This window comes from Musa acuminata, chromosome BXJ1-8 (assembly GCF_036884655.1).
Source record: "Musa acuminata AAA Group cultivar baxijiao chromosome BXJ1-8, Cavendish_Baxijiao_AAA, whole genome shotgun sequence".
Lineage (NCBI taxonomy): Eukaryota > Viridiplantae > Streptophyta > Magnoliopsida > Zingiberales > Musaceae > Musa > Musa acuminata.
In genome coordinates, this window is record NC_088334.1 from 52,692,311 (window position 1) to 52,709,252 (window position 16,942).

General features: G+C 34.8%; 2 protein-coding genes across 5 annotated transcripts in view; one reads left to right on the plus strand and one right to left on the minus strand.

The window, feature by feature from the left end:
* Positions 1-13,541, plus strand: part of LOC103995529 (uridine kinase-like protein 3) — a 30,269-nt gene extending 16,728 nt beyond the window's left edge. The window contains exons 4-16 of one of the 2 annotated variants that reach the window (XM_009416129.3): positions 452-521; positions 1,279-1,394; positions 4,203-4,299; positions 4,471-4,550; positions 7,465-7,659; positions 7,801-7,884; positions 7,967-8,027; positions 10,215-10,275; positions 10,648-10,741; positions 10,813-10,885; positions 12,172-12,254; positions 12,632-12,829; positions 13,365-13,541. In XM_009416129.3, the coding sequence (XP_009414404.2) occupies positions 452-521; positions 1,279-1,394; positions 4,203-4,299; positions 4,471-4,550; positions 7,465-7,659; positions 7,801-7,884; positions 7,967-8,027; positions 10,215-10,275; positions 10,648-10,741; positions 10,813-10,885; positions 12,172-12,254; positions 12,632-12,781 (1,164 nt within the window). In that variant the 3' untranslated portion in view covers positions 12,782-12,829; positions 13,365-13,541. Of the gene's footprint in view, positions 1-451; positions 522-1,278; positions 1,395-4,202; positions 4,300-4,470; positions 4,551-7,464; positions 7,660-7,800; positions 7,885-7,966; positions 8,028-10,214; positions 10,276-10,647; positions 10,742-10,812; positions 10,886-12,171; positions 12,255-12,631; positions 12,830-13,364 lie in introns of those variants that run through there. The other variant, XM_018829897.2, reaches the window with a different exon arrangement.
* A 1,216-nt stretch (positions 13,542-14,757) lies between these two features.
* On the minus strand, positions 14,758-15,980 carry LOC135589256 (protein HVA22-like). 3 transcript variants are annotated; one of them, XM_065081535.1, is made up of 5 exons: positions 15,776-15,980; positions 15,652-15,669; positions 15,409-15,531; positions 15,149-15,302; positions 14,758-15,049 (listed from the first exon to the last, which is right to left on the minus strand). In XM_065081535.1, exons 1-5 carry the CDS (start codon positions 15,820-15,822, stop codon positions 15,035-15,037), a joined length of 357 nt encoding a protein of 118 aa, XP_064937607.1. In that variant the 5' UTR covers positions 15,823-15,980; the 3' UTR covers positions 14,758-15,034. The 3 variants fall into 3 exon arrangements, with proteins under 3 accessions (XP_064937607.1, XP_064937605.1, XP_064937606.1); XM_065081533.1 differs by having other exon boundaries at positions 15,643-15,669; positions 15,776-15,966; XM_065081534.1 differs by having other exon boundaries at positions 14,758-15,046; positions 15,643-15,669; positions 15,776-15,964.
* Positions 15,981-16,942: the final 962 nt, after the last annotated feature.

The following is a 16,942-nucleotide window of genomic DNA, read 5'->3' on the forward strand; positions in this document are numbered from 1 at the left end:
TAACAAGTAGGGATAGGCAATATATGAAGCCTAGCCATCCATATTATTGTTCTAGGTCTCAAAATTTAGAAATTTATCATATCTACTATGATCTTCATCTTTTATCACCAAAACTCTTCTACATGTGGATTTGGCGATTAGCTCATTTTAATTAAAACATTCTGCAGATATTTTGGAACAATTTTTTCATTTTATAAGGAAGAATAAAATGTTAGGTTCATATTCTCCATTAGTTACATAAGTAGAATAGTTAGTTTTTCGCTCGCTCATGTGCTTCTGTGTGTTAGCTGATATGTTACTTGTCAGAACACTAATAAGTAATAACTATGTTTGAGGAGAAGTTGATGTAAGTGCATTATATATGGCTGATTTTTTTTTGTTGGTTCATAATGTCTTGCACAGATAAAGTATATAAGTGGTAACTAATCCATGGGTGGGCATGATATGGCAGGAATCTTTTTATTATGATTTGACAGAAGAGAAGCTGAATCATGTACATGAATATAACTTTGACCATCCAGGTACTATGATATTGTTTCAAAAGTCTCTAATAATGATGGTCTATATCACATGAATAAAATTTATTCTTCAAATTATAAATCACTGATTGATTGCCCGCAGATGGTTATATACATTCCTTTGTTTTGTTATCAACTATTTGGCCAATTTTTCATAAATTAATCAAATTTGTCATGTTTCATTCTTATTACTTGTGTTATGTAATACATCTACCTACAAAAAGAAAAAGAAGCTGCTTAACAAATTTTGAGATATTAAACAAGAGAACTGTATTGGTATTGAATATGCAACCAAGTCTTGTGTGGACTATAAAGTTCTAGAATAAATGTCTCACATTCAGCCCCTTGAGTCATTTGTTATGCAAATGAATCACAAAATACCATATTAAAACAATTTCCAGATATGGTTAAGCATAGTTGCAGACTTGCAGTATTCATTTGTCAGAATGGTCCTAAATTACACTAAATGAAATAATCAGAAGATTCAAAACATTTGGTAGTAAATATTCAAAACGTTAATTAAACCCTCAACTTAATTGGGATCAGCTTTTCTTTTTTCTTGGAAGACTTTTGCCTCCTTAAATATCTGCATGTCTCACTTAATATGGCACTTCCTGAGCTAGTAAAGGTTATATTTACTACACATGCATAAATGTAGTCAGATTGTCCTTAATCTTGTGTATTTCTCTATTTGAGTGATATGCATCTTCATTTTGTATCTCTGACAGTCATTTTTATGATAGTCTCTTTCTTGGTTCAGATGCTTTTGACACTGAAAACTTGCTTTGCTGCATGGAGAAGTTGAGGCATGGGCAGGCTGTTGATATCCCAAATTATGATTTCAGAACTAACAAGAGCAAATTGCCACCACGAAAGGTATATCTAACATATTAATTGTGCTTGATACAATGCATATATTATATTCAACTTCACATGTAAATACGGTTATTGCAGTACAAATTTGCAAGAATCCATAATTGTTGCATGAATTTTCACATGCAAAACTAAAGCTTTGTCCTTTTAAAAGTATAGACCTAGATTACCTTTAAACAAAACTGAGTTAATTTTCTTGGTTAGCTTCAAGTAAAATTCAATGCATGATACTTTTTGAAGCTTTTTCTTCTTCTAAATAATGGAGTAAGATATACTAATATGAGTAAGATATATTAGTAATATCCAAGGTATATTAGTAATATCCAAGGTTCACCTTATCGGTCCAAACCAGCATGCTGGTTGGCCGGCCACATGGTACATGCCACCTCATATCGGTGTGTCGAGTGTTATTACGGTAGGGCATGCCGATGGCATAGAAAAAGGCCAAAAAGAATCTCAACAAATATCTAAAAAATAAGAAAAAACTTAGATTAGGGTTTTTTATTTAGAACTAAATGTAAATTTAGTAAAATTGTACCAAAAATCTTCTAAACTAGGAAAGAATAGTGACATATTTTTTTAGGTTTTGAGGAGCAACTTTGTGGTATGTTTTGGACCATCCTTCCCTTGATATTGAAGTATCTAGAAAGAAATAATTTGAATTGTTAGATTTCGAGTTAAACATTAATATTTAAATGAACCAAGTAATAAATGGATCGATCGATGGATCAGTGATTTAAAAAGGCGCTCGGGTGAGGCGAGGCCCTAGTACCTCATTTAATGGCCAGGCGACACGCTTTAAAGGGGCATCGCTTAGGCACTCGCTGAGCCCAGGAATCGGGCGCTTCGGGTGAGTGCCCGATTTAAACCAGGCAACCGATTGCAGCATCGCCAGTGGAGAGAGGTAGTGAGCGCCCGATTAGTTGGTTCGATTAAACCAACTAATGCACGCATATCAATCTCCCCCTCCTCACGACTTCCCCTAACCTTATGCCCGATTCCGCTGCCTCTCTCTATCGTTGTTGTTGCCTCTCTTTGCTATTGTTGTTGTTGCCACTATTGCTACTCTTCGCTGCCGTTGCCGCTACTCTCCGCTGCCACTACTGTTGCCATTGTTGTTGCTGCTACCTCTCCGCATTGTCACTACTGCTGCTCTCTGCTGCCACTGCTCTCAAACAACAACCTCCTATCCGCGACTCAATTCTCATCGTGACTCAGCTTCTCACCTCGCTCTCCTTCTCACACTTTACTCTTCTCTACTGTTGTTAACAGTAGAAAATATTTTAAAATATTAAAATATTTTTATTTTAATATTTTAAAAATATATTTTTTATATTTTAATATTTTAGAGCACCTTGCTTCACTCGGGCGAGCGCCTAGCGCTTTAGGTGTTTTGGGACCCTGACGCTTTTTGGCATTTGACGCTTTTTAAATTATTGCGATGGATATCCCTCGTTCTACCACCAAAAAGAATGACGAGACTTCACGATCGATAGATCGATGTCCTCGATCCTATGTATTTGTATATCAATATGATATGAGTCTTGAAATTGATCCCATGAAAGTATACTAATACACTGTATGCTATTGGTGCATCAATGTGGTGATGGTCGTAGTTTGATCATTGTGAACCACACATGTCCAAGGCGGCTCCTAAGACAAGGACGATTGTGGCATGTATTGGTGCGGGGGTTGGAGAATGCCATAGCTAAGCTACTTTTGCATCATAAAATACATTAATTACAGTGTAAAAAATTTAATTTCTAGTTAGCCTTTTTTTACCACTATAAATATGTCAAACACCCTTAGAGGTATTAAATTTATAAAATTGATATAATGTAGATTAAATTACGATAAGATCATCATTAAATACACCAATCATAGCATTAACATGGTTAATTATTCCCTAATTAGTCCTCTTTCATCGTTATAAACATATTAAACATCCTAATAGGCATTAAATACATTGAATTGACCTCAAATTTCTATTAAATTATCATTAAAATCACTAATCACAGTATTAAAAAAACTTAATTAAAACCTAATTTAAACCTCTTCTACCATCACAAACATATTTATCACCCTAATATGCAACAAATAAAGAGATTTCACCCAATATGTGTTTAATTTTGATTAAATCAGCATTAAACACACTAATCACAGCATTAAAGGCCTTAATTACTCCCTAATTAAACCTATTCTACTATCATAAACATGCCAAACAACATATTAGACGTTGAGAACATAAAATAGGCTTAATCATCTCATAAATCAATAAAAATCTACAATAAGAATGCATACATTTAATTAGTATTTTTCCTCTTAGGCATTAATTCTCCAAATTAGTTTTTCAAACTTGATCCAATCGACAAATCATAGCTTTATTGAGTTTAAGAGAGTGCAAATATAAGAGTGGGAGAAAGATGTGCATGAGAAGGAGATTGAGAGAGTAGAAGAGTTTGAGAGGGAAGTGAATGAGGGGGTAGAAAGGATTTAAAAACCCTTGGATCTAGTTCAAACGGTCAAAAGGACCATTTGAATTCAACAAATCCCAACCCTTTATAGGTAATGGTCAAAATTCGATCGTTACTGACTGGTATAGATTAGTAATGATTGGATTTTGATCGTTCTGCCCAGTACAACGAATCTTGCTAATAGCCTCTAAATTTCTCTTCAAATTGTATATACTATAAATTGTGATAAAAATAATATCCTTTCTATTTATCTCTGACAAATGACCTTTTCTCTATTTTTCAAATAAATTTAAACTTGTCAATATATTGAACCCAAACTTCATAATTTTCTTTCCAGGTCAATTCTTCAGATGTAATAATCTTGGAAGGGATTTTAATATTCTATGATATACGTATTCGAGAATTGATGAACATGAAGATCTTCGTTGATACAGGTTATATTTGTTATCTTCCTTCATATGCAAATATTTACATGCATAATGTATCATACGAGCGATGATTCATGTATGACATTGAGTGTAAGCCTTACAAGAACTTTTCCATTTCAATTATATCATTCTTTATATTTAGACTCTTCTTATTCATGTAGAAGATCTTTCCTGCAGATGCTGATGTACGGTTGGCAAGGAGGATAAGACGTGATACTGTTGAGAAGGGCAGAGATCTCAAGACAGTACTCGATCAGGTTAGAGATTTTCATTTAGAATATTTTTACTGAAAACGTCCATGTCTCAAAAAATTGATTCCTTGTTGGATGTTAGTTGACAAGTTAAGTTCAGTTGGTATAGGACTTGTTTTCTGGTTTTCTTTACAACTATCAACACATTGTAATAGATGAATAATCCATTTGTAAAGAGAAGACTTTTAACAGTACCTGATTATGAGCTTTAGCTTAAAAAAGTTAGTTAATGTCTATGAACTTTCATTACATGCAAATTCTGTCCTGGCTCACCTGGAAGGAAAATAAAAAATTTTCAATTTCAGGCATAACGTAAATTTGGTTAATGTGTTTTCTTTTCCTCACATTGTTGATCTTCATATAATATAAGAATACCTTATTGACACTTGTTCTATCCTTGTATTCACAAAGTGAATGGTTTAAATAAAAAAATTTATACATGAACTCATGGACAATTGACATAATTAATTTTTCAAAACTTGTGCATTAGAAGTAGTGTTGAATTTGGAAGCATGCGTACCATAAGTGGTTATGTTAGTTTCAGTAAATGGCAAATCGGTTGAGAGTATAGTGTTTTATACTCTTAGAATATTATTTAGTACTGAGAAATTAAGAAAAAATACACCCAAAGATATATAAGAATGTTGCAATAAATTTGTTGTACTTTAAAGTAGGGTTCATCGTATCAAGTTGTGCTGCTCGATATAGGTGGTACATACTGGTCCGAGAGAGGACTGGTACACGAACTGCCCTCTACCAAGCAATACCCGTTACATGACCTTATATCAAGTGATACAGGGTTTGTACCAGTTGGTAACTGTTAGATTTTGATCATTACTGATCAAGGGCTCAGATTGCCCTATTTCAAATGTTGATTTGATTATTTGAACCATAGGAAAGGGATTTTAAAGACTTTTGTTCGCCATAGTCATCCGCGTAATATATAAAGGCAAAGGCAAAGGGGAAGGCAGTAGTATCAGCTATATTGTTGGAAAGAATCGAGTCAGGCAATAAAATACCTTAATCGTATTCAACAACCCATTCGGTCTAGAGACATGATAGTGATGTTGATAGTAGTACCTTGACTGATGACGGCGGCAATGCCGGGGAGTCGATGGTCTCGTCTATACAATTTGAGGGTGGTGCATAGACTGAGGATTAGTATTTTACACATGACACTCAAGATTCATATCATAGAGCTCAATAAGGTATTGGTCAAGTTTATACATGAAAGGGGAAGGGGGAGGTAGTGTATGATTTTGAGTAGATGCGACAGAGCCTATACGACGTAGAACACAGAGCGAAGCTCATCGTATTCACAACCATTATATTATGGAGAATCTTACAGCCAACAACAATACGATGATAATTGGTTATACTTTGACCATCAACACATTAATGCACCAATGACATATGATGTACTAGTAAACTATGCCATGGGATCATTTTTAGGATTGAGTCTGACAAATATATCAAATTGATATACAAATACATAGGATCGAAGACCTTAACCCACCACCATGGAGCCCCATCGTTCTTTTTTATGATAAAATCAAGTATATCCATCGATCGATTACTTGTTTCATTTGTATCTTAAAGTTTAAGTTGTTTAAAAAATAATCTAACAATTCATATCATTTTTTTGTAAATAATTCAATATTAACTGAAGAAATGTTCGTAATGTACTATAAAGTTGCTCCATAAAGCTCGAAAAAGATATATGTCACTATTCTTTCCTAATTTAGATTAGGTTTTGCTAAAATTATACTAAATTTATATTTATTTTTAACTTAAAAACCTTAATCCAACCTTTTTCTATTTTTTAGGAATTTTTGGAGCTATTTTTTGTAATTTTACCGTATCGTCAATATGCCTAGTTGTACTGAAATACTATCACGGACTTAGCTGGTTTTGCCTAGGTCGTGCAGTATCTCTGTGTGTCCATCCGCAAAGGGTCAGTCTTCCCGAAACCTCTTATGGTCTCTTAAGAACCTACAAAAGAGAAGACAAGTCAGAGAAAACATTTAACTTAGGATCCACAAGCAATCATTTCGGCAAATACTTGGTAGGCAATGCAAATTACAAATATAGATTTTGCAAGCTCTGAATGGTCGCGCAACAAAGGGTCAAAGATGGTCCGTCGTGGCTCAAAGTCCCTGCAAGTGCTCACATGACACTATTGTAGAACAACACAGTGAACCAACCTTAGACAATACCCCAAAGGCCCGTCTAGCCATATGCCACTTGGGTAGCTCCTGGGTGCTATATTACTACATTCCACACCACTTTGCTGAGATAGAAATCCCCTAAAATGGTTGCCTGGATGGCCTATTTCTGGGTAGTTTTGCCTTTACGCGATGATTGCATATAACTTGCATTTACAAGCTTGAAACAACCATAAAAGCTAATCAAATTGGGGCTGATAAGCCTACTGCAAGCCCGTTATATGCTGTGCAAATCATGATTAAACCCGAAAGATACGAACATACATGAGCATTAAATCAAACACCAATTTTACAACTTTGTCCGTGACATTCTCCCCCACTTATTCCTTCGACGTCCTCGTCAAAGCTTTTGGGTTTAAATCAAATTGTTATATCGTTTTTCCACAGTAAATTGTGCTAGTAGCATAAGAAGTTGGTTCCAGTATGGACTCTATGGGAATGGCCTTCAAAATTCTTTAGATGGTTATGCCGATTAGTTTCTTAGCTCATAGGTGTAGTCACGTAGGAACTGCCCCTTCAGTGGAAGAAATCAACTGAACTCTTTTTTTCACTAGATCTAATAAACCATATTTGATAGTTCAGATTTTAATATTCTCACGAGTCTGGATATGTCCAATTGAATACCAATATTTGTTTGTTTCATTTTTTGGTCATATTATAACTATTATTGCTAATATTGTATTTCATTCATGCAGTACTCTAAATTTATAAAGCCTGCTTTTGATGACTTCATACTCCCTACAAAGAAGTACGCGGATATCATTATACCCCGTGGTGGAGATAATCATGTGGCAATCAACTTAATTGTGCAACATATTCACACAAAACTTGGACAACAGAGTCTCTGTAAAATATATCCAAATCTTTATGTCATCCAGTCAACTTTCCAGGTTATCTAATATGCTCCTTGATACAGTGAATTGGTGGTCATGAATAATTTTCCAAGCATCCGATCATCAATCTGAAATGAACAATTAAATATTAAATTTTTTAAATTTTCAAATCTTTAGCTCTTTTTTAATTGCATGCAGATACGTGGCATGCATACGCTCATACGTGATAATGAAACAACAAAACATGATTTCATATTTTATTCCGATCGATTGATTCGCTTGGTAAGTAAAGTTGTAAACTTTTGTCTGGTTGTAAAGACCTTTCTTGATGGTATTCTAATTGTTTATTCTCTCCTTGTGAAAGGTTGTTGAACATGGTTTAGGTCACCTTCCATTTAAAGAAAAGCAAGTGATCACACCAACAGGTGCTACTTTCGTCCACTCTCCTGTGACTGTGACAGTAACCAATGTGCTAGTTTAGAAAGTCAATCTTCTTAGTCTTTCATGTAACACATTATGTATTGTTGCTAATATGTATTCTCTGAATTCATTTAAACCATGCGACATTTTTTTCTGCAGTTTTAGGGTATACATGAACAGTTTTTGAAAGATTTTCTGAAAAAATTGATCCAAGCACCCCATAATAGCATGTTTTATTTTTCTTTGCAGTTCTGTTCTAAAGTGAATTAGATCTTGATATTTTTCTTGTTTACCAGATCATTAGATCCTTTTATTCAAGGCCCCTAAGAGGCTAAGACACTGAGACATTATCAGACCAAAGAAAGATTATGATAGAATTACAAAAGTATTGAGATGTTGCTTTCAAAGAATCATCTGTTCAGTTACTCATGAAAGCATTAATGTGAAAATGTGTGTTACATGTTCTAAACAAGGTAGTCAAATAGGGGAGGTGAGAGCAAGAAAAAAATAATGTGGATAAGGAAAATGGTCATGAGATTATCTCATCAATCCCATAGTTATCAAAATGTAAGTTCTTATGTTGGTTCAAGCTTTTTAACATGATTAATTTATTTAGTAATTTTTAAATATATTGTTTGGTATTTCCCTTTGCAAGGTTGTCTTTCAAGTTTTAGAGTAGCAAAATCTAAAATAATCTAAGTTCTATGGCTCTAGTTGTTGACTAGCTGTCAAAACACTACATTATGTGCTGAGATTTCTAGCACCACCAGTGTGCTGTTCCAGCATGAAAAGAAAAAGAAAGAGAAAAAAATGGACCTTTGCTTGGTGTGAGTTGGCCTTGCCTTCAACAGATTGAAGGAACGTCCATCAGCATTGTGAGGCCTTCAAAAGGAGAGGACTCATGGCATAATTCAGCAATCTTCTCTCATCCAGGCTTTCTCTTACTCAGCTGCAATTTAAAGTGACAAGGTGACACAGAGCATCAACATGTTGAGGTGGAGCTTTGCTCATGACATTGTAGGAATCATAACATATAACTTGTCAATGTCTTGTCATTTTACAATTCAACCGCCAATTCATTTGCAGAGCTATTTACTTGATCAGAGCCATTTCTGCGATAAATGATCAAACTGGCCTCTTATTAAGATATCTGATTTAGAAGGGAAGAACTTGCATCAATATCTAAGTTCCAGACCCGATATGAGTGCCACATACTGAATTTTAGTCTCTAGTTTTCTTTTAAAAGGTTAAAAACAACCACTAAAATCCCAAGTAAACCGTATTAAAATCCCAAGTAATGAATTTTAGTCTCTGAAGTCTGAACTAATTGTTCATCTTTAAAACTGTGCTGTTTTCCCTGAAGGCATACGTAAGATATTGATAAGCTTGAAAATTGAAACTATGGTTTGTCTAGAAAAGAACATAATCAAAAAAGGTAAAAAGGAAGGTGCTATGTAAATATGTCATTTTATTTTTTCTGTTGGGAGAACTTGGAAGTCCTGAGTGCTGAGTGATTATTTGACACAGATTTCATTGACTTTAGTTCTAATATCTTTATGCAGTTATTCTGATAACATTTTATTATCTGAAATTTTAGTTGTTGAACTACCAGACTTTACTTTATTTTTCAAAATATTTTTGATATCCTTCATAAAGATTATCATTGCTTAGTTATGACTCCATGTTCATTCAGTATACTGCTGAGGTTGATGTTTAAGGTTTCATTGTACTCATCTTCAAAACTTTCCAACATACAGCAATATGAAGAGTTTCCCTTTTAATTGAACCTGTTCTTTGATCTCTCCATTTACATAGTTATGATTGTTGTAGCATTTTTCTAAATGCACTTACTATTTCATATTCCTGATCCTGACTATTTCCTTAGACTGCTGGCTTGTATATATCCCATTCCTGTTGTCTGTTCAGGAAACGTAAAGTATTTTGTAATCTTTATGCACCATTGTGGGTCTATCTTTCAGCTTCTTTCTCAAGACATATTCTTAAAATATAAGTTGCTTCTTGCCATTCTGATTATTTGCTTTATATGAAAATGTTGATTAGGAATTAATGCCTTATAAGTGTTCCTCATGGATATCTGCAACTTTTATCTTTATAACTTTGCGATGAATTATCTATAGATTTTTTTTTGTTGCAAGTATAGCAATGCACATATAATGCTTCATTTTCTTCAGGATCTATTTATACTGGGGTAGAATTCTGTAAAAGGTTATGTGGCATTTCCATCATCAGAAGGTATTTTTCTCTTTTGTTTTCAGGAATCATTGGCTTCAATTGAATTTATCATAAATTAAATCATTGATTTCTTTGATTGAATTCAGATGTCAAAACTTACAGCCATATAATCTTGTTTCTTCTGCTCAAAGAAAAAATAATAGTAATATAGATAATCTTGTCTTTATTATATTCATATTTCTAAGCTCCAAGTTTAATGTGGATCATGAAAGAAAGTACTGTTAAAAGTTTTCGTAGCAGCCTTCACCTATTTTTAGTTCAGCAAGCATCATTTTTTCTATCTACAAAATGGTGTATGTATAATGCATATTAGCAATTTTGCTTGTCAGTTTCCTTTTGCTTATTCTCTTGGACCTATGTGATGTATACCAGTGGTGAAAGTATGGAGAATGCTCTGCGGGCATGTTGTAAAGGCATTAAGATTGGGAAGATCCTTATACATAGGGAAGGTGATAATGGCCAGCAGGTTCGCATGAAGTTGTCAATCAGAAAGGGATTTGCTCTGACTGATTTTCTGACAATGTTATTTTTTTCCAGTTAGTTTATCACAATCTTCCGAACGACATTGCGGATAGGAATGTTCTGCTTTTGGATCCTATACTAGGCACAGGTTGGTCCATCTAAATAGAACTGGTATATGGAAACAAAATGCTTTGTGATGCCCAAATGTGTGTTACTTTATGGAACAACAGTCTGCGACTTCCTGGTGGTTCTGATATATGTTTCATTTTGTGTGGGTTGTTAATTAGTTTCAAACTCCAGTGTTTAGCTTATGGTATCAATATTTCTTGATCAGTAAATACTTTCATCCTGATAGCTCAACTGACTTTAACAGGTTTTCTTGAAGTTTTCTGGTGCTTTTATAATTTTTCATGATTTATTTGATCCTAGGTGAATGTGGAGAGAACAAATTAATATTTTGTGAACTCATTTTTATAAATTTAATGCATGTTCTACATTTCTCTATTTTCCATTTGGTAATTATGGATGAAGAATTTCTCTTTTTTTTACTTATTCTTAAACCATCTCGCTCACGCATGTTCATCTTCTATCATCGCTGGTATTGATGTCACCACATTTTACTACCTGCCTTCTTCATCTCTAACCACCAATTTGGCATAGTCATCCACTTTCTCAGTATTTGGCACAGTAGCCCTCGCACGAATGAATTTTCTTTTACTGTTGTTTTGCTTCTTTGCTCCTAATGTCTCCTTTTTCAACCACATACATAATTGATGAGAAAGGACCGAACACATATCTCCTTTTTCTCCAATGCCCTTATCTCCATGAACTGAGCCTTTTTTGACTCGACTATCGCTAGAGCTTCCTGTATGGACTTTGTGGGGCTGTGATAAACAATTTCTCATCATATGAATGAATACGATTTTCCATTGGTCAGATGCAGTAACACAGGTAGGAGAGAGTTTCCTCTCCTCAACCCTCTCAGATAAATCAAGGTTTCTCTGTGTGCCTGACCAAATGGCAACTTGGACTCTCCCTTCATTTATGCTGAAGCTGTTTTTGTGTCTTATGTTTCATATAAACACCAAAAAACAGGTGTAAATCTTTCTAATAGTGAATACTAAAGTTACAGATTTTCTTATACCTTGTTCAGGAAGGACCATGGGTAGGATTAAATGTCAATATTAAATCTGCAGTTAACTAACGTTAGGTCTATAGTTATAGATTTTCTTTATATGAATATCAGGACATCAAGTTATTGCAAAAATTTGAGCTGCATGCATTGGCATCTCAGAGTTTCCATATGCCTTCCATTGAGATGCTTTTTCTTCTCTTCATTTGATGGCTTACATGTGGAGTGATCTAGGAAAATCAAGTTGCTTGACTTGTTACCTTCACATGGATTTACTACTGACCAATTCTTCACTATTGTAGGGAACGCTGCTGTTCAAGCTATTTCCTTGCTCTTGCAGAAGGGAGCACAAGAAAGTAATATAATATTTCTCAATCTCATTTCTGTAAGTCTAGTTATTTCTGTGTTTTATTCACTCATAAATTTCATTTGTTTCATAGAATATTTTTATCCATGATTCACCTTATCGATCTGTATCAGTATACCGATCGACCATCGGCATGGTACATACCGAACCATACCGACACATGGTATGATGGGACGTATCGACAGACCAGGATGTACTACCCATATCGGTCCCCTATCGGACCGATACGTATTGTCCTTATCGGGCAATATGTCATGATATGATGAACTTTGCTTTTATCTATGCTAAGACAGGTTATTAGTCCCACTAAAAAGAGGATCTTTCCTTTGTCAGATGTTTGCAAGAATATAACCACCATCAGTGCATGCTTAACTTGGTTTCTTTAATGTGACTAGGCTCCTCAAGGAGTGCATGTTGTTTGTAAAAGATTCCCAAGAATCAAGATTGTGACTTCTGAGATAGAGTCTGGTCTATATGAAGATTTTCGTGTGTTTCCTGGGATGGGAGAGTTCGGAGATAGGTATTTTGGAACAGATGATGATTAGGCGACATTCTTCTCAGCATAACTCTTGAGGAGGCTCGTGCTGAACCCAGTAAGTTAATCCTCGAGTAAAAAGTAACTATATACAAGTAGCAGCATCAAGATCATGAATTCTGGACTTATGCTTCATAAAATTCAATTTTAAAATTAGTTTTGCCGGCCATCATGCATCTGTTTCATGCAAGTTGGACTATTCGTTCTATCGAACCTCGTATTTGTAAAATATGGAAAGATAATGCATTAAGTAAATCCAGTCTATCGATGGCAATGTTCTGTAACATCTGAGGCTTACTTACTTTTATGAACAATGCACTTCATGAAGATTGCACGAATATGAAACATATAACTTTCCTATCAAACATGAAGTAAATTTAGTGAACAATAATGATTTTCTCTAAAGTCACTCGCTCAGAAACAAGTTACAGTATTTACGATTACGGCTAAATATTTAGAGTTCTAGGGTTGTTGAATATGTGGAAGAGTGATTCGCTTAAAATGTTGTTACGATTAAGATTCTAATATTGCTTCAAATAAACATTGGATATGTGATTGATATATATGGTTTGGTTTTGTTGACATCCTTGCAGATATTGATAATATTTTTCGTGCTAGCGAACACCCCGGGGGAAACATCCACACTACATTGGCGGCAAATTTTTTGGTACTTGTGATTTTTTTTTTTTAATTTCTGTTTCTTACTTATGCCTATGCAAATAAATATTCTTTATATTGAGAAGAAAAAAAAAAGTAACATTATTTCATGCTTCAAATATCTATTTTCAGCGTCATATCGATTCCTTTCTGAATCGCGTTCAACTTCATCTTAATATGGTGTCTCATCTGAGAGTTTATATTAGAAGATGATCTCAATAGAAACACTCCGTGGACTTGCTTTTGTCATTCATTGCCAAGTGATATTATTAGGTGATTAAGCTCCGTGGACTTTAAAAAAGCATCTACTCTACATGCCAACAGCATTCCCGTGGATAGAGATAGAGATAGAGATGTCGTCGTGCCTTAAACCAAACTGTCATTCCAAGCGCATCAGGAACACGCGAAAAACCTGCAGCAAAAGGGATTGGTGGAGCACAAAACTTGGTATTGTGAACATAATTAATTATGCAAATGAGTTGTTTGAAATAATGAATGCCTTCTTAGTAGTAGTTCATCGACATCACTCAAATTAATAAACTCGATCCTCGCATCGTTGTCAAGGCGGCCTTTGCCTTTGCTTCAAGGGGGTCATCAGAGTCTCATGGAGCCAAGATTCAATATATATCTCAATTTCCGAACCTATATGGGTGAATCTGTAGTCCGCTACATACGCACGCTACACAATATCAACCAGAAAGAGAGAGAGAGAAAGAAGAGGTATATAATAATTTTTATTTTCTTTAATTTCCTTGATTAGAAGCCATCAGAATGCTAGTTTTGTGAATAAAAACTCACAAGTTGCAAGATTAATTTATCATATAAAAAAAATATATTCAATCAGTCAGGATTGAAATCTAGATTATCATAGATCAAGATAAGGCATAGATACAAGGAACTTTGTTTTGTTTGGTAGATTTTTTATCCTGTGTGTCATCTTTTTTGTGATGAAGCCAAACATATATAATTTGATTGATTGTTCATATGCTATTAATTTTTTTACTTTTGGAGGCAAATATAAATGTTTGTTTATTATATCCGTCTTGGCACAATAATATGGTTGTTGTTCCTTTTTACTACCTCACCTGAGAGACAAGAATTCAAGGCATAAAAATCGTTTGTTCTCTTTAAATGCTTAAAACAAGAATTGAAGTGATGAAACACCGAGTCTCTTTAAATCTAGATTTAAAGTTAAGGATTGATACATTATTTTATATAAAATATTTATTCATGCATTCTAGTAATTAGTGCAGATTAAAATTGTTTATGTATGAGGGGGTTTCGAGGCAATTTCTTTTGACCTTCTTCCCTACCTACTTGTGACGGATGTGGTGGACGTAAAACTTTTAGATGACAGTGCACGTCCGAAGCATAGAGGCGCTTTTACTCGTTTAATCCAAGGAAAGAAACATTGGATTGGTTTAATTAAGAATGTGAACCAGCTGATTCCTCCTCGGTGAAAGTCCATAAAAGCATATCCCACGCGTTATGCAAGCATGATGTATTATAATACACCACTAAATTCCTTTTTTGTTTTTTGTACATATGAAGAGAGAAGGAAATTTGACGACGAGATGCAGACGTAGCTTAGCTTCTCTCGGCGGATCTATTCCTCCACCTGCTGACATTGACCCAAAGACATCATGTCATCTACCTTTAGAAGAAGAAGAAGAAGAAGAAGAAGAAGAAGAAGAAGAAGAAGAAGAAGAAGGTCATCTACCTTCTTGTTATGGGGTGAGGAGGTGCCCAACTTGACCCCATACTTGATGAGCTGCTCCCTCACAAACCTTTCGTACATGAAGGACGCGCCCCGGAAATGGGGGAGCACCAACCAGGCCACGAAGATCACCTTTATCTGATACCAGAGGGGTATCCTTGGCACACTCGACGACATCACGTATTTAGTTCCATGCAATGTGATGTTCAACTCACAAATAATTTAATCGATCATCATATCAATGTGTGTAAAATGATCGTTACCAGTATAAGATGGGCTCAGCCACCATCTCCATGAGAGTTAGGAAGGAGTACAGGATCCAGTAGGCCAGCCATTGCTCGTCATCATTCTTGGATGGGCTTTCGATGGCACAAATCGACGCATATCTGATGCAATAAGCGTGTTTGTTTGTCGAGATGGAAGAGAAAAAAATAAGTCATGAGCAAGAAAGAACGAAAGAAAGAACGAGGGTGTGTGTGTGTGTGTGTGTTTCGTACAAGGGATACAAGAGCGTGACGGCAGGCCTGCATGCATGATGGAACGAACGAATCAGATCACGTCAAACAGGGACAAAAACAATCCAAACATAGAACGAACGATAGGAGTTCATGGCACCCAGAGCTATCGTACCCTGCGACGGAGTGTAGGTGGGAAAGAAAGCTCCCAAAGTTAGCCATACGGCTCGCTCGATCGATGTAGCTCTCCCTTCCTTGCACGCCAAATAAGAACAAAAAGGGACGATTGCCGAGAGTTGCTTTGGATGAGAGGCCTGAGAGAGACAGACTATTATGATATGAAGAAGTGGGGAGCAGCTTATACTTGTAAACATGGGAGGAAGTAGTAGTAAAGGGGACAGACAGCAAAGTAAAAAGATGGGTAGCACATGAGGATGGTATCGGATTCCTTCCTTGGACATGTCACCCAAGTCAAGCACCGACCACCACCATGTTTAAGTGAGAGCAGCACCTCCGATGACCTAATTAAATCCCAAAGGTCTAATGGCCGGCTTAGTTAATCATCGACGAGACGGTATGGCAACACAATTTGGGGGCAAAATTAAGTAGTAGGAAGAAGTCTGTGAATGAATACGTGTTGATAAAAACCGAGAACTCTTTTAAGTGAGTTTGAATAAAAATTAAGAATATTTTAACATATTTCAAAATAAAAATATTGACAAGTCCTTTTTTGTTTTTTTTTTTTACATAACATTAAATTTAGGCATATATTTTTTAAAACATCTTATAACATTTAATTTATTTATCAAATATTGATAATTAAAAATAAATAAATAAATCTCAGTTAGTTAGAATGTCCTTTGAATGGACTTATAGTAGCGTTTTTGTTAATAAATCAAAACATTATAATTCTAATAAAAAAATATTATAATTGACTTTCAACTAATTGAATTTTTTTTTACTAACAATAAATTATTTATGTTTTGAGGTATTAAAAAATTATTAGCATGAGAAATTAGATGATTTTGGATGAAAATTATAAATAACTAAATTTCGAGGAATACAATGAATTATTATAGAGTGAAGGGGTATTATTGACTTGACAATTTTATCATAAGACTCTGGATTGGAATTTTTATATTTGACACTTATCCTTTGTTTTAAAAAAAATTAATTATTTTAAATATATCCTTTATAGGCACAGTGATTGTATACATGCATGCATGCATGAGCTTTAACACAAATATTGACTCAAAAATTGATTATATGCATCAATATTCGAAGCTTTCAGAGTATTATTCGATGTCAAATTGTTTGCTGACCACACATTAAAGCATAAGAT